Here is a 14,150-nt window from a genome sequence, read left to right as displayed (position 1 = left end):
TGGCTCTGGAGGTAGCTTTCAGCAGCCTGAGTCAGTTAAGGAGAGAGGCGTTTTCTGGCGAGACATGGAGCGGGTGTGTGATTTTGCTCTGTTTGATGTGAGAGCTGTTTTGAGCCTGACAAATCTGCTCATAAAATATTCAAAGGACGATTTAAACACAACTCTCAAATTGTATTACTTGAAACTGCTCAAGCAGAGCGCTGGCAGGGCAGAGTCGGACCTGCTCAAAAAGTTGTTTGCGAGTATTGTGCCAAACGTCCCAGTGTAGGAATACAGACAAAAGCTCAAACTCCCACAGAGAAACACGCTGCCGACAATTAATCAAAGCCCTATTAAGAAAACTGGATTGTGTTCGTATCACTCAGTTTGACCACACAAGTGAGTCAACTCTCTCAAGGGAGTCATCTAGTCCACTAACAATGGTATCACTCTTAATGTGAGGCATTTCAGAGTGTGTTGCAAGTAGGGGTATTATTTGAAGACGTTTAAAGCTTCAGTTTGGTGGCATTATGTTCTATTTTGTGTAACATGTAGCATTGCTATCACACAAAAACCTTGTATCTCAATTTTTGATATTATCTAATCTGCTCTTTACATTGTTTCAAAATCCCATTATGAACGGACCAATAGAAATGCTCCAAAATGACTTGGAATCAAATATTTTTTAATTGGATCCATTGAAAGTTAAGAAGGCTTTTACCTAATCCTGTAATATTGCCATTTCGTAGGTCCTAGACCTAAGGTTTCTGCATGAGAGCGAAGATATAGATAGAAGATATTGTGGGGGCAGTGGTGGCTCAGCGGTTAGAGCGCCGGGCTATCGATAACAGGGTTGTGGGTTTGATTTCCGGGCTCGGCAAGCTTGAGCAAGGCCCTTGAGCAAGGCCCTTGAGCAAGGCCCTTTACCCTCTCTGCTCCCCGGGCGCTGGAGTTGGCTGCCCACCGCTGTGTGTGTGTGTGTGTGTGTGTGTGTGTGTGTGTGTGTGTGTGTACTCACTCACTGCCCCTAACACATGTAAGTGTGTGTTCACTACCAGATGGGTTAAATGCGGAGGAAACAGTTCGCTGTACAGTGACAAATACATGCACCTTTACCTTTTAAATATAAGGCTATGTCAGCGTATAATGTATAGTATTAGACTCTTACAACTGAAGGTGCTTTGCATGGTTCTCTGAGGGATGCTATAGAAGAACCACTTTTGTTTTCATAAAAAAAATCTAAATCAGTTTTCGGTAGTGATGGGAGAGGGTGTAAAAGTTCTTTGCCACTTGGCACCATGCCTAATATCAGGTATGGGCTATAAGGCTATAAAGCCCCAGCACTGAGCTGTGGAGCAGTGAAACTGTGTCCTCTGGAATGATGGTTGGTGCTCCAGCCAATACTTTTGAATTGAGTTAGGAATGGTGTTGGGGTGCTGGGGTGGTGATCATCCAACATCCTGACCTCACTAATTCAGCTCTTGTCACTAAATGCAATCAAATGATCACAGCAATTCTCCCAAATCTAGCAGGATACACTCTTTTTAATACCCTTGATTTCACAAAAAACAAAGAATGAGATGAGGTGTCCAAATACTTTTGTCCATATAGTGTAGCTAGACTCTTCAAAATGAAGGTGCCATAGAAGAATCACATGTAGGGGAACTGTGTTTGTACCAGGTTTGTAAAAGAGATCTGAGGGAATAACAAACCTTTCAAAGGTTTAAAGAACCATCCCCTGATGTAAAGGCTCTTGGTCAATTTAAAGGTTCTTCACACATTTCTATTACAACAAGGTTCCTTATGAAACCAAAAGTGGTTCTTCTATGTCATCATTCAAAGAACCATTTGAAGCACATTTAACCTTTTAAAAAGTGTATGTCAGCATGGTTGAGAGCTGTAAACCTGTGTGCTAGCTACAGTAACTGAGGATCTCTAACCAGGAAAAACAAACTACACTATACATCAATATCACACATAAATGTAGGCATTGTTTATTACAGTGTCTGGACACTGTACACATTGTACTTATGAAGATAATCCAAGCAGCTATAATAGTAAGCAGCTAAATAGTGTACAGAGTAAATATGAAGACTCTAGTATGGATACCAGTGTAACCCCAGTGTAAATAACAGTGTAATGGGCATAGTTACAGGTGAGATTTCATGATAAGTAAATCAAAGCATCAAGACATCAAGAAGGTCTTTTACTTTGATGGCTAATGTCCAGTAAGAACCCGTGTTGGGATGTCAGTGCGGACAGATGACTGTCCAGCGTCTTGGAGTGCACGCCACAGACCGAAGCAGGGAATTTTCTCGGCAGTTCAGGAATGCTAAGGGAGGGACTAGAGACGCGTGCTAAAGGAAATACTTTGTGCAGCATGGAATGGGAGCTCTAAACGGCCAGACAATAAAACCACTGCCATTTTCAACAGAAAGATGCTTGTTTAACATTTCCCTTTGCCAGAGGTTCACAGTCACTTACATTCTTGTCATTATTGTGGTTCTTTAAAACAACAGGCTAGTAGACCTCATCACCATCCTCTGAGGTGTGTATGGATTTGAGATCATTCAGAATGGTTTTTTGACATAAAACAGTGGAAACACGGATTAGGTTAAGGTTTGTACTCACAATGTGAAAAGCCTCCTGCAGCCTCCTGTCTCTAAAATGTGAAAAAACAGCCAACTGGACAGTCAGTAGGCGACTTTGGTGTTGATGTATCAAGTATTTTGAATCTGTTCGCTGCTCAGGGATTCGCTGAAGCACGGAGGAGCAAGCATTAAATTACCATTTGAAATCTTTAACACAAAGAGACAACTGCGCTGGGCCCGCACTATTAGGATATCCCATATGGCTAAAATTCAGGCAAATCCCAAACTCTCATGACAGTAACGAGAGGGTAATGAAAATAAAGACGAAGTGGGAGTCGCCAGGCTTCGAGGCTTAGAGACACTCTAATGCGAAACAGGGCCGAGCTACAGTACGTATCACCTCAGGCCTGCCGTGATAGAATGCTGCTAATCAGAACCACATGCGGCAGGAACAATTATATGGGTTTTAAAATAGTATATGCCTCACCAGGCTTGTGAATAGCTTGCGCTTGGTGGTTCACAGCGAGTCGGACATTTACAAGCTTTGTTGAGCAACACCTCACAATGGTCCTTGTTAACTGAGGAGGGGGGGGGGGGGCATCACTATCCTTGCATGTGGGTTAGTCTGTGCGCAAGCAGTGAAGTCATTGTATAGACACCAAATTCTTGTCGTTTTGGCCTGACGTTTTCTTTGTGTTGTCTTTTTTCTGTAATTGCAGACCTCAGCCGAAGCGCCAGTCTCTCGGAGAAGGAGCTGAAGGAAGCACGGACACGGAGTCAGATTATCGCAGCGCAGTTGACCATACCATCTAACCCCAACTCCAGAGGCGTCCAGCTTTTTAATCGGCGCAGACAGAGGGTGAATGCCTTTACATTGGTGAGCGTGGGAGGAGGAGTCCACCCCGAGTCCAGGAATGAGCCGGACTCTCCTGCTTCAGGCACATTGACATGGGACGAGGACCACTCGCCTGACAGCCAGATTAAAGACTTGAATCACAGACGTAGTGAAGCGCAAGTCCTGCAGGAGCGTGACATGGAGGCAGGGGAGGTGGAGCGTGAGCTGGTCGATGTGGAGGACAATGCAGGAGACAGGCATTTTCTCCCTGTAAATGAGAAGGATGAGGAGATTGAAGAAGCAAGGGATGAGCGTGGTGGTGACAGTAGTGGTGCTGTTCTTGACCGAGGCGAGCGCGAGGAACTGGAATTAAACGGTGCACATAAGGGGCCTGCAGGGTCTTTTAAAGACATGCCAAATGGCTGCCACAGCGCAGAACCCAATGGAGAAACAGCCAAGCCAGCGTCAAAGCAGCCAACCATCGTCAACAGAACAGCTCGGCCCTTTTTCTCTCCAGCTGCAGTGACCACGGCTAGTTTCAGGAGTCCAGCTCCGGACATCCCTCCAGCACCCTCCTACTCCACTTCTCAGCTCTCCACTAACCAGGTACCACTTAGCAGTGCATATTATGACCCGCAGCCACCAAATCACACCATTGATCCACCTTTCCCAGTGTCATCAAGACCAGCGTTCTCCCCTCCACCACCTGCACCTTCGTACCCAACCCCTCCGCTTCCCACCTACATGAGCCCGCCTCCATCTATCCATTCTAATCCACCCTCCTCCATGTCTCTTAAATCTCCCCCGTCCACCCCTACCTGCTATGTTCCTCCGACTGCACCCCACCCCACATTTGTCCCTCAGTTCTTGAGCGAGAGGAGGTCACTCACACCCATTCGGACAGGAATTCTGGATGAAGGCGCAGTCCGAAGAGCCACCCGTAAGTCCATGTTCACGTTTCAGGAGAAGCCGAAGTTGGCTCCAAACCCTGAGCTCCTGTCTCTGGTCCAGGGGGCAGATGAGGTAAGGAGAGGAAGGGGACAGGCAGAGCCACAACAGCCGGAGGAAGAGCTGCTGGCCCTTGGAGCAGAGGCCTCCAACTTCCTAGCCAAAGATGAGGGCGGAGTGGAAGAAGCCTTAGTGCCGGAGTGGGCCTCGACACTCAAAAGCTCCAGGACTCGGAGCAGGATGGAGCACAAGCCCGAGCAAGCCCTGACTGATGCCTCTGGTAGGGGAGCAGAGCTTTTTGCCAAGCGCCAAACCAGGATGGAGAAATACGTTCATGAAAACAAAGCCGGACAGAGATCTCCTTCTCCGACTTCGTCCCTGCCTCCCTCTTGGGTGTATCCGTCAAACATGCCAGGTCGAGTCAAGGCCATTGTCAGCACCTCCAACATCAGTGCACAGATTACAAAGTCTCTCCAAGCCCAGCAGGTCACACAGAAAAAGAATGTTCCGGCAAAGATGCAAGTACCCGTGCCGCCTCCGGTGCCAGAAAGCCCAGCACTGGAAAACGGCTGCAGCAGAGTGGAGATGGAACTGTCCCGGCACCAGCCTTACCAGCTCAACTCCTCCTTGTTTATCCTTAACCCAACCAAGGACCCCATGAGCACCCTCCCAAGAGCAGCACCACCACCCAAAGCAGTATTAGCTGGATCCTCCTACCCCAGACAAACCTCTCTCCCATCCAGCCCCATCACTGCCCAGTACAGTCCCTCACCTGCCTACAGACCTGCCCATTGCTTCTCCCCTCCCATGATGCCCCCAGGCTCCATGAGCAGCGATCTATCAACCCCTGTTTCAGGTTTAGCTCCAGAACGCGTGGCTTCCCCAAGGTCGGCCGTGCAGACACCCAAGCCAACCTTCTCTGCCAAGAAAGCCGGGATTACCCCACAGGTGTGGAAGCCGTCTTCCTACTTTTAGTCTACTTCTCTTTTTCCTTCATCTTTCTGCTGCTCTTCTTCATTCACTGCACTCTACAGACCAAAGTCAAACACGTGATGTGGCTTAACTGGGGACATACCGAGCTGTTTGTGCAATTATAGCCTAAGAAACAGGCAGAAACGGGAGGTGTTCCAGGAAAAAGACAGCACTATCGATTATTTTCACACAGAGAGAGTATATTATTTTCTTCAGGAGTCCAGGATTCCTTTCGCCTCTGATTTAATGATGAAATATGCTTAACCGTAGTTTTTCCCAGTTTTGCATGGGGAGGCAATAAACGTCAGGTATTCTGCAGAGAAATGGCAATGACTTCACACTGTGCTCAGGAGCTGGCCACCAGAGGGCTTTTTGAGTCTTGTGGCCTACAGCTCCCACTAAATATGGATCTTATTTTTGGACACACCACTAAATAAAGCCATAGTGATTTAGTGCAGCTCTCACTTTAAAGACACATAGTATTGCTTAGGCCAAAAATCTTTCAGGTGAGAAACTAGCAGGTTGTTTTTTCCGCCAGGTTGAAGTCTGCTGCGGTCTTCTAAAGCACTTTAGCAGATGTTGTCCCGGGTTTATGATCTATGATTTGTAATTTAATATGAGTGGACAGGCGTGACACAAGTGAGGGAACTCCTCTGCTGCCTCTAAGCCTTACCAACAGCTCTTTTTGATGCAAGGAAGAAATAATTCTATATAACAGTGGTCTTCACATGCTTTAACGACATGAGAAGGGAAGACTGTGTGCTGTGTTTGTTTTCAGGTCAGTTAGATCGTCTTATTAGACTCCCACAGCTCTATCACTGACTGTTTTACGCTTCTTTCTCTCACTATTGTCTGATATTTCCTTCTGCTTTTCCCTTGATTAAAACACAACATAAACTCTGTCCTCTGACCTCTTTATTGTTTCCGCAAGGCTTTAATATCTCTGAGCAACTTGTATGATGTTTTTTTCTGTTCTTTTAACTTTCCTGCATTGCTATAATTTCATTTTCATATTCTCTTAATTTCCTTTCGTGCTCAACTCCTCAGTTTAGAACTCACTTGTTATAAACATTTGATGATTGATATTTAACACCACACAAGAACAACAGGAATAAAATTAGATATGTTTTTCAGAGGCGCCCATGAAATAACAGTCATGAAATAGCAAGTACAAAACTCTCCAGACGGCTTTTCATTCGAAACAATGGATACAGGAGGTGGGGACACATGATGGAGCTCAAGCCAGTCGTCTGCTAAGTTCACATGCTATAATCGTGTAAATATAGTAAATGAGTTCCCGGCTTGAAACGTGCACATGAACACCCCCTCAGGTCATAATTTCTAGTGGGAAATTCTGAGATAATTTTGATACCAGAGTTCCCGAGTTGAGGTGATCTTCCTCAACTTTTAGCTAACAAGGCGGAGAAGACTGAATCAGTATCAGATGGTACATGGTTCTTTTGTTTTTGACAGTGCAGCTGCTGTTAATGGGTAATGGTTGATGGTGCCCATTATCTAGTTCCTCCATAGCAAATGATGCTGCTCCAACAGCAAAGCACTTGAACGTGACGTGTTCGTAATTCCACATTTACAAGCGAGAAGTAGGATCTTCCTGACTAGCACTTGATTCCAACATTACTGTTGCTACACACTTGACAAAGGGGAGGGAGAAATAAGGAGAGGAGAGAAGAGAGAAAGGTAGATTAAACTAGCTTTAGAGAGGTTTTGACAAGGCTCCGTCCAGAAATTCAAAACCATTGTTGGTAATGGAGTCACCCTAACGTCATGACTTTGAGCACTTTTCAGTTCCTCAGCTTGCCACAACACACCATGCAGCATTTAGACAGTACTACATTAAGTTAAAGCAATCCCGAGACCACAGAAAGCCACAGCAGGTCACATGTGAGGTCACTCTGTGTGATTTACACAGAAAAAGGCAGCCAGTCTTCTTGTAAACAAACAATGCCAAGTTACCGCAGCTAGCGTTACTATACCAGTCTTGTATAGGCCATGTCTTTCAGCTCAAAAACCACCAGTTCACAGTGGGTGAAACATGCCATATATATAGGGATATCTTAATAAAATGCTTAATAAGATGCTAGAGGAAAAACACTGTAATGGTTCATGGTTGGAGAACAACAACAGAAGAGTGAGAAACACTACAAATTACAAACACTATGGAGAAACCACAAGATAAGGCATGTCAGACTACATGGCTGTCAAACAGTGTTGAGTGTTGTCATGCTCTAGGATCTTAATTTGAGTTTCAAATTAACAGTAATTGCTATTAGACGTACGAACAAGTCCTAAAAAGCAGTTAAAATGAAAATGAAAGGCAGAACATTTAAAGTGGGTGCCTCAAAAATTTGCATTGTTGGAGCACTTTATTGTGGTTGGCACATTCAGTAAGGCTGCAAGAAACCTTAGCAAGGCTTAGCATCAGTCCATTAAGTACTTTCAGAAAAGTACGAAGATTTTTAAAAATACTTTACAATACTGTGCAAAACTTGAAGAAGATCCAGAAAACATCAGAGTTTTGTTCCTGTACCATGGGGTCTGAACCCCTTCTATCAGTCAGGCTGACCCCGGGCCTCCCTCTCACATGGTATAACCGTTCTCTGGAGGTGAAAACCTACCCAGCAGGCTCAGCAGAGTAAACGCATATCTCAGCAAAGGTTAGTGCTGTTGGCTTGCATGCTAGTAACCTGAACAGGGCACGAAAGCTCACTATGCTGAAAAAAAGAGAACGTTGGAGAATAAATAGAGCTTGCTATATTTACTTGGAATGCTCTAGAAATCCTGATTGCGCCTCTGTAGATGCATTTAAACATGAAATAGCCGTCGTGGATGTGTTTTGAGTGTGTGTTTAATGGTTTCCTTATCCTGTTGAAACTTATTTGAGCACAGTAGCTGCTTGGCATGAGCACAAAGAGCTGTGTTTGGCCTATTCATATGAGCTGGGGCATGTTTTGCGGATTCAGATTAAGCCCAATCTAATCTAAATCACATGGTCAATGAGGATGTTGAGTTGGATCGTCATTTTTAGCCGTGGAAAGGGATGTCAAACTCAAAACAAACTCTTCAAACTCTCCAGCTAAAGGAGTCACTAAAATGCCTGGCATTTCATATGATGCCAGTAGATTCATGTTTGTCTGCTCCTTGAATTCTTATTCCACTGGCAATACATCAGCAATGGGTACAACTTAAAACAGCTAAATGCATTCATTACAAAAGGTGTCCACAAACATGTGGACATACAGTGAAGCTGAGAGTGATATATTTTTTGTTCTGTCTCTAGGTTAAGGAAGAGTTACCAACTGCAGCCCCATCCAGCCGCTCCAGCACTCCAACACCCTGGACACCCAACCTGTCCCGTCGCTTCAGTAGCCCTGAGGGCCCCCCCAGTTCCGTTTGGTCCCCCACCAGCCAGCGCAGCACTTTGGTCACCTCCCCACCTCCCAGACCCATCCATAACCCAGTCACGTCCTGCACATCCCCAAGACCCTTCTATGATCCTGTTTCTTCCTCACCAACCCCCAAAGCCACCAAAAACCCCATCACCTCCCCTTCAGTCTCAAGAGCCTTCCAAAACACCAACCCGGTCAGCCCATTCTCTAGGCCTGTCAGTAACCACACTGCCACCTCTCCGGTGTCTCCACCTTGGGAGACCAGATGCCAGTCCCCCATCAGCCCCCAAGACACCAAGGCCAACCATCGCCTCCTGGCCAAGAACATCATCAATGCAGCCAAGAGGAAAAACAGCCCGTCACCTGGGGCTATAAGTGGACACGGCCTTCCCATGTCTCCTGTGAGCAGCAGCATCCTGCCCTTTGAGCACAAACCTGTAAGCCCATTTCAGTCTCGTTCACTGGGGGCCCAGTCCCCAACCTTCACCAGCCCCCCGCCCACACCTACAGGCATGGTCCGTTCCCCGCTGCGGCTCTACAACACCCGTTCGCTCACTGATTCAGATGCCTCCCTGGAGTCAGAGGATTCCGGTGTGCGTTCCTCTGGGGTACGCAGCCACAACACCTGCCCACGTGGTTGGACTGGGAGCCTAAGAGTGAAGAGAGGAGGAATGTCAGAGGACCTGTAAAATGCAGGAACAATGGGAAATGAATGTTGAACGACAGATTGGCCAAGGCATTGGACCAATTGTTGACGGAGCACCATCAGTGCCCTCTTGGAAATCTACCTGCCTTATGAGTTAAGCTCTAATCCCAAATTTGCCACACGAATCAGTGATCTCTAAAGACCTTGGATGTTTCTGAGTTGCAATAGCTTGAAGAGTGGACTTGCGTGCCTGGGAAGAAACCTCTTGCCAAGTTACTTAGATGTTGTTGCTTCCTACCCAATGCTTCCTAATGAAAGTGAGACCAAGCATTCATATTCAAATATCGGTTATACAAAATTAACAAAGATCCAGCAACCATGTTGCCCATTTCTTGCTTTTTTATGTGTCAAAAAGTAAGGAAACTAAAAACTACACTCATGGCTCTGACTTGTCTCTTCTGCAGTGAGTTATGAGAAGTTCAGTTTGGTCTTGTGAACAAGTCTTCAGCTGATGCATGGACAGTTTTGGAGGCCTTTCAGTGGTTCTCAGTGCTGTCCCTATTCAATTATATGGAATGGTGTTGGAATCTGGTCATCAAGCAAGTCAACAGACTGTCAAACACATGAGAAACACCTCTTTGCTTGTGTTTCAGATTTGGGTTGGACTGAACTCTGCAGGAAGCGTGTTAAAAGGGTTGATGGCCACTGGGATAGAGAATAGGCTAGAATCTCAAGGCTCTGGAGACTTCTTTAGTTTCTGCAGTTTTCATTCCAAAGTGGCCTTTAAATTCTGAATGTAATGCTGGAGTCCGGGGTTTGATAACTGCCAGTGTTGTAGACTTTGAAGAGATTTATGAAGCAATAATGGAGAGACTGTATCTTCTGACTCAGTGGCATTCAGTCCCAGTCCTCAGACCCCACCTGCACCCCATAGCTTTGTGTCTTACCTGCTCTTACACATCCTTCAGCTCATGAAGGGATTGGTAATGGGCACCTTTGTACCTGAAGACCTTTGCTTCAATTCCTTTGCACCTGGCTGAGGTTCTTTTGATAAACTATGCATTACCTGGACTGCAACTGTTTTTAACCAAAGACTTTCCATGGCTTCTAGTGACCAAAGAAATAACCGAGATGCAATACCCTTCACCGCACTGTCAGATGTTCAGATTTTCTGTGTGTTGCCTCTTCTTGTGTGATTCTAAAACAAGCTTTTTTATACAGTGTTGCTTTGCGAGGATTTGAGAGGACAAGAAGGTAGTTTGTGGGTGAAGTTTGTGGGTCTGACATAGACCAGATGTGGAAGGAATCTATTGGTACAAGGATGGATGATTGTCATTTTTGAAAGGGTTATAGGATTGAGCCTTATAAAAACACCAACAGCAGTGGATAATTCACTTTAAATGTCTTGAATGTTGTATATGAGTTGTAGATAGTATGTGCGAAGTTATTGTGAGGTGGTGTTAAAACAAGGGATTATGGCACTATGCTTTTCTTCTTTGAATGCAAACTGTATGGACAATTCTGGTGGTTTGCCATTTAACCTAAAACTCTGCAATTTACTGTTTACATATCTGTCTGTATAGAAGATAGACTGGTGATTTTACCATCCACAATGCTTAACGTGTGTAAAAACACAAGATAAAGCATTTTCAGGAGGTTACAGAGCATATGGACTGACGTCATGTTATATAGACATATGACAAATGTAATGGAGGGAGTGACAGTAGTCTAGCATATTAAGGCTACTTTTCACTCTGGATGGAAGATGAGGAGATGGGGAGGAGACTAGTTTGACTCAGACAGATGAAACAAGTACTTTTAAGAGTTAACAGACCTGTAATATCCAGTTACTGCACCACAGACCTTCCAAAGCCTTCGCTTCACAAGAACAAGCCCCAGTTTAGGCAAGTGTTAGCCAACTAGCTAGCAAGGTAGCTGAGCGTTGGTGAGGTAGCTTACTTTTTAATAAAGCATAAACATCAAAAAAGTGAAACGGTAAACCTAAAGGTTGTCAAGTTAGTCAGAAAAGGTTGTTGTTAGTTCCCGTCATGTTGGCTAGTGTTAATTGCTCAAAATAAAATTTTAGTTTTTAAGTTAGGGTGACCATATTTAGGACACTGGGACACTGTTTCGTGGCTAGGAAGTTGTGTCCATGTGAGCTTCAAAGTGGCCTATATTGCTAAATCATCTCCTTTTGCATTTAAAAATTCAGTAAGTGTAAAATAATAATATATAAACAAATCAATTTGTATATAAATAAGTAAAAACAATAAAATAAGCATTGAAAAATAGCTTTACCAGCTTTTACATAATATATTCTTTATTTATATGCCAATGTAAAAAATATTAATAAATACACGCAATAAAAATGTCAAAATATATAGGTAATAAATAGGTAAAGTCAAACTGATTGTGTTTATTTACATTTGCGTGCAGACATTTTTAGGCTGTGGTGGGAAGCAGTTTGACCAATGGTTGAGGAAGATGTCGGTACACATAGACAAATAGCGGTGGTGAGAAAGCGGGGCTTAAGTGTTTAAAGCTACCCAATTTTACACAACTGGAAAATCCCAGCCAGACACAATTTTAGCGTCCCCAAAAAGAGGACACATGGTCACCCTATTTAAGTTCATATTTTGTGTACTTTTATGAGCAACTTTTCACTTTATCATGTAGCTATCACACCTTACCTGAAACAAATTAGGGCTGCTTACAGACTTTTACTTAATGCTTCATGCTTAGGAGAGTTACACTATTACAACTTTAACTACCTAGCTAGCTAAGCATTGGCTACCGTCTGGCCAAGGTGGGGCTTTTCCTGCCCACGTTCAGACTTTGCCAAGCCTGGGGCTTCAGAACTGAGGAGCTGAGGCAAAGGCTGCAGGTTATTAAGCACCATAGCTGGTACAGGTGGTCAGGCCGACTATGGCAAATACTAGGTGTATGTTAGGGGTTTTTTTTTATATTTTTTATTTTTTTAATAAACTTCACTTTTTGCACTTTTGTACTCAACAGCATGCATGCAACTCAGCTGGTGTACTCTGCACACAACAGACTGTGTTCTTCCAGTAAATCGCAAGATCCCGTCTCGTTCGAGACCGGCACTGGATGCAGTAATGACAGAGGTAAACATTCCTCAGAGCGAATCAGAAGAGACTGTGCACGAATTAGGCATCGAGTCACGTGTCCTGTATACTAAAGGCACATATATTGGCATCCAATGGAGTCCTGGTCCTCAGCACATGCAAACGTGATTCTTCTCTGGAGCCCTGACACTCTATATTGGTATATCAGCAGATTTCCCAGCACTTACTTGTCCACATGCCCTGACTGACAGGGACACCAGCTGCAGGGTGACTTGGCTCCTTTGACTCGAATATCCTTCTCGGTGTGAGGGATGCTTTTCAGCCCCGTGTTCATCACCCTGCCCCTGGACTTCTCCAAGCAGATTTGTACACAAAATGTAACTGCCCTGCACTATATGTCCAAATGTTTGTGGACACCCCTTCTAACAAATTCAGCTACTTTAAGTTGCACCAGTTGAATAGGACTCTCTGGAGCAGATAATCATAAACCTATGTGGGCTGGAGGGGTATAAAGCCCCCCCCCCCCCCCAGCATTGAGCTGTGGTCTCTGGATTAATGGTTGGTGCTCCAACCAATACTTTTGGGATGAGTTAGGATGTTGGAGATGAGGTAGGTTGGGTGGTGATCATCCAACATTTTGACCTTGCTAATGTTCTTGTTGCTGAATGCAATCAAATCCTCACAGCAATGCTCCAAAATCTAGAGGAAGCCTTCCCTGGACTGTAGAGACAGTTACTCCAACAAAAGCACAATGAACTCTTTTAATACGCTTGATTTCAAAAGTAGCAATGAAGGAGCAAGTGTCCCAATACTTTTGTCCATATAGTGTATCTTAATTACACAACCAGACTCACTATCCCTGCTCTCATGAGTGCTGTAATTTATACATAAACACAAATAAAACATTGACACTTTACTTTGTGGCACAGTGGTGATTTTTTGAATATTGTAGTACTGTCATGACTTACTGATCAATCAATAGATTATTGCTTTGATCTTACTGATCGTTGATTGGTTGCTGATTATTGATTACTAAGATTGCCTTAGTAATTGATTGTTAATTATGAAGACTGCCTTGGTTACTTATTGATTATGAAGATTACCTAAGGTACTTGTTTTGAAGACCGCCTCAAATAATAATTATTGATTATGAAGATTACATCAGTTACTCATTATTGATCACTAAGACTGCCTCAGTTACTGGTTGTTTAGTCTGCCACATTTACTGATTATGGATTATTAAAACTGCTTCATTTACTGATTATTGATTATTAAGCATGCCTCACTTGGCGGTTATTGATTATTAAAACTGCCCTTGTTACTGGTTGTTCAGCCCACCTTATTAATTGATTATTGATTATTAAAGCCACCTGTTACTGGTTATTATTTATTAAGATTGGGTCAGTTAGTGGTTATTGATTATTAAGGCTGCCTTAGTTACTGGTTGTTCAGTCTTCCTCAGTTACTGATTATTGATTATTAAGCCTATCTCAGTTAATAAATATTGATTATGGAGATTACTGTGGTTACTAATTATTAATACTTACTCAATTATAGACTGAGTTTTACCCTGCATTAGATCTGTACATTTTCTTTAGATCTAAGGTTTAAAAGGTCACCTGAAGAGCCACAGCTCACTCACGCCTGACTGAACTCATCAAATCATTCTCCAGCTCATGATGAGGT

At 44.0% G+C, this 14,150-nt stretch overlaps 1 protein-coding gene across 1 annotated transcript in view; it reads left to right on the top strand.

Annotated features, from left to right (window-relative positions):
• LOC140550353 (synaptopodin) overlaps positions 1-13,380 on the top strand; it is a 29,663-nt gene extending 16,283 nt beyond the window's left edge. Inside the window, exons 3-4 of the mRNA XM_072674305.1 lie at positions 3,290-5,301; positions 8,624-13,380. Coding sequence (XP_072530406.1) covers positions 3,290-5,301; positions 8,624-9,421 — 2,810 coding nt within the window. The 3' untranslated portion in view covers positions 9,422-13,380. The remainder of the gene's footprint in view (positions 1-3,289; positions 5,302-8,623) is intronic.
• Positions 13,381-14,150: the final 770 nt, after the last annotated feature.

This window comes from Salminus brasiliensis, chromosome 2 (genome assembly GCF_030463535.1).
Source record: "Salminus brasiliensis chromosome 2, fSalBra1.hap2, whole genome shotgun sequence".
Lineage (NCBI taxonomy): Eukaryota > Metazoa > Chordata > Actinopteri > Characiformes > Bryconidae > Salminus > Salminus brasiliensis.
This window is presented reverse-complemented; position numbering and strand designations above follow the sequence as displayed.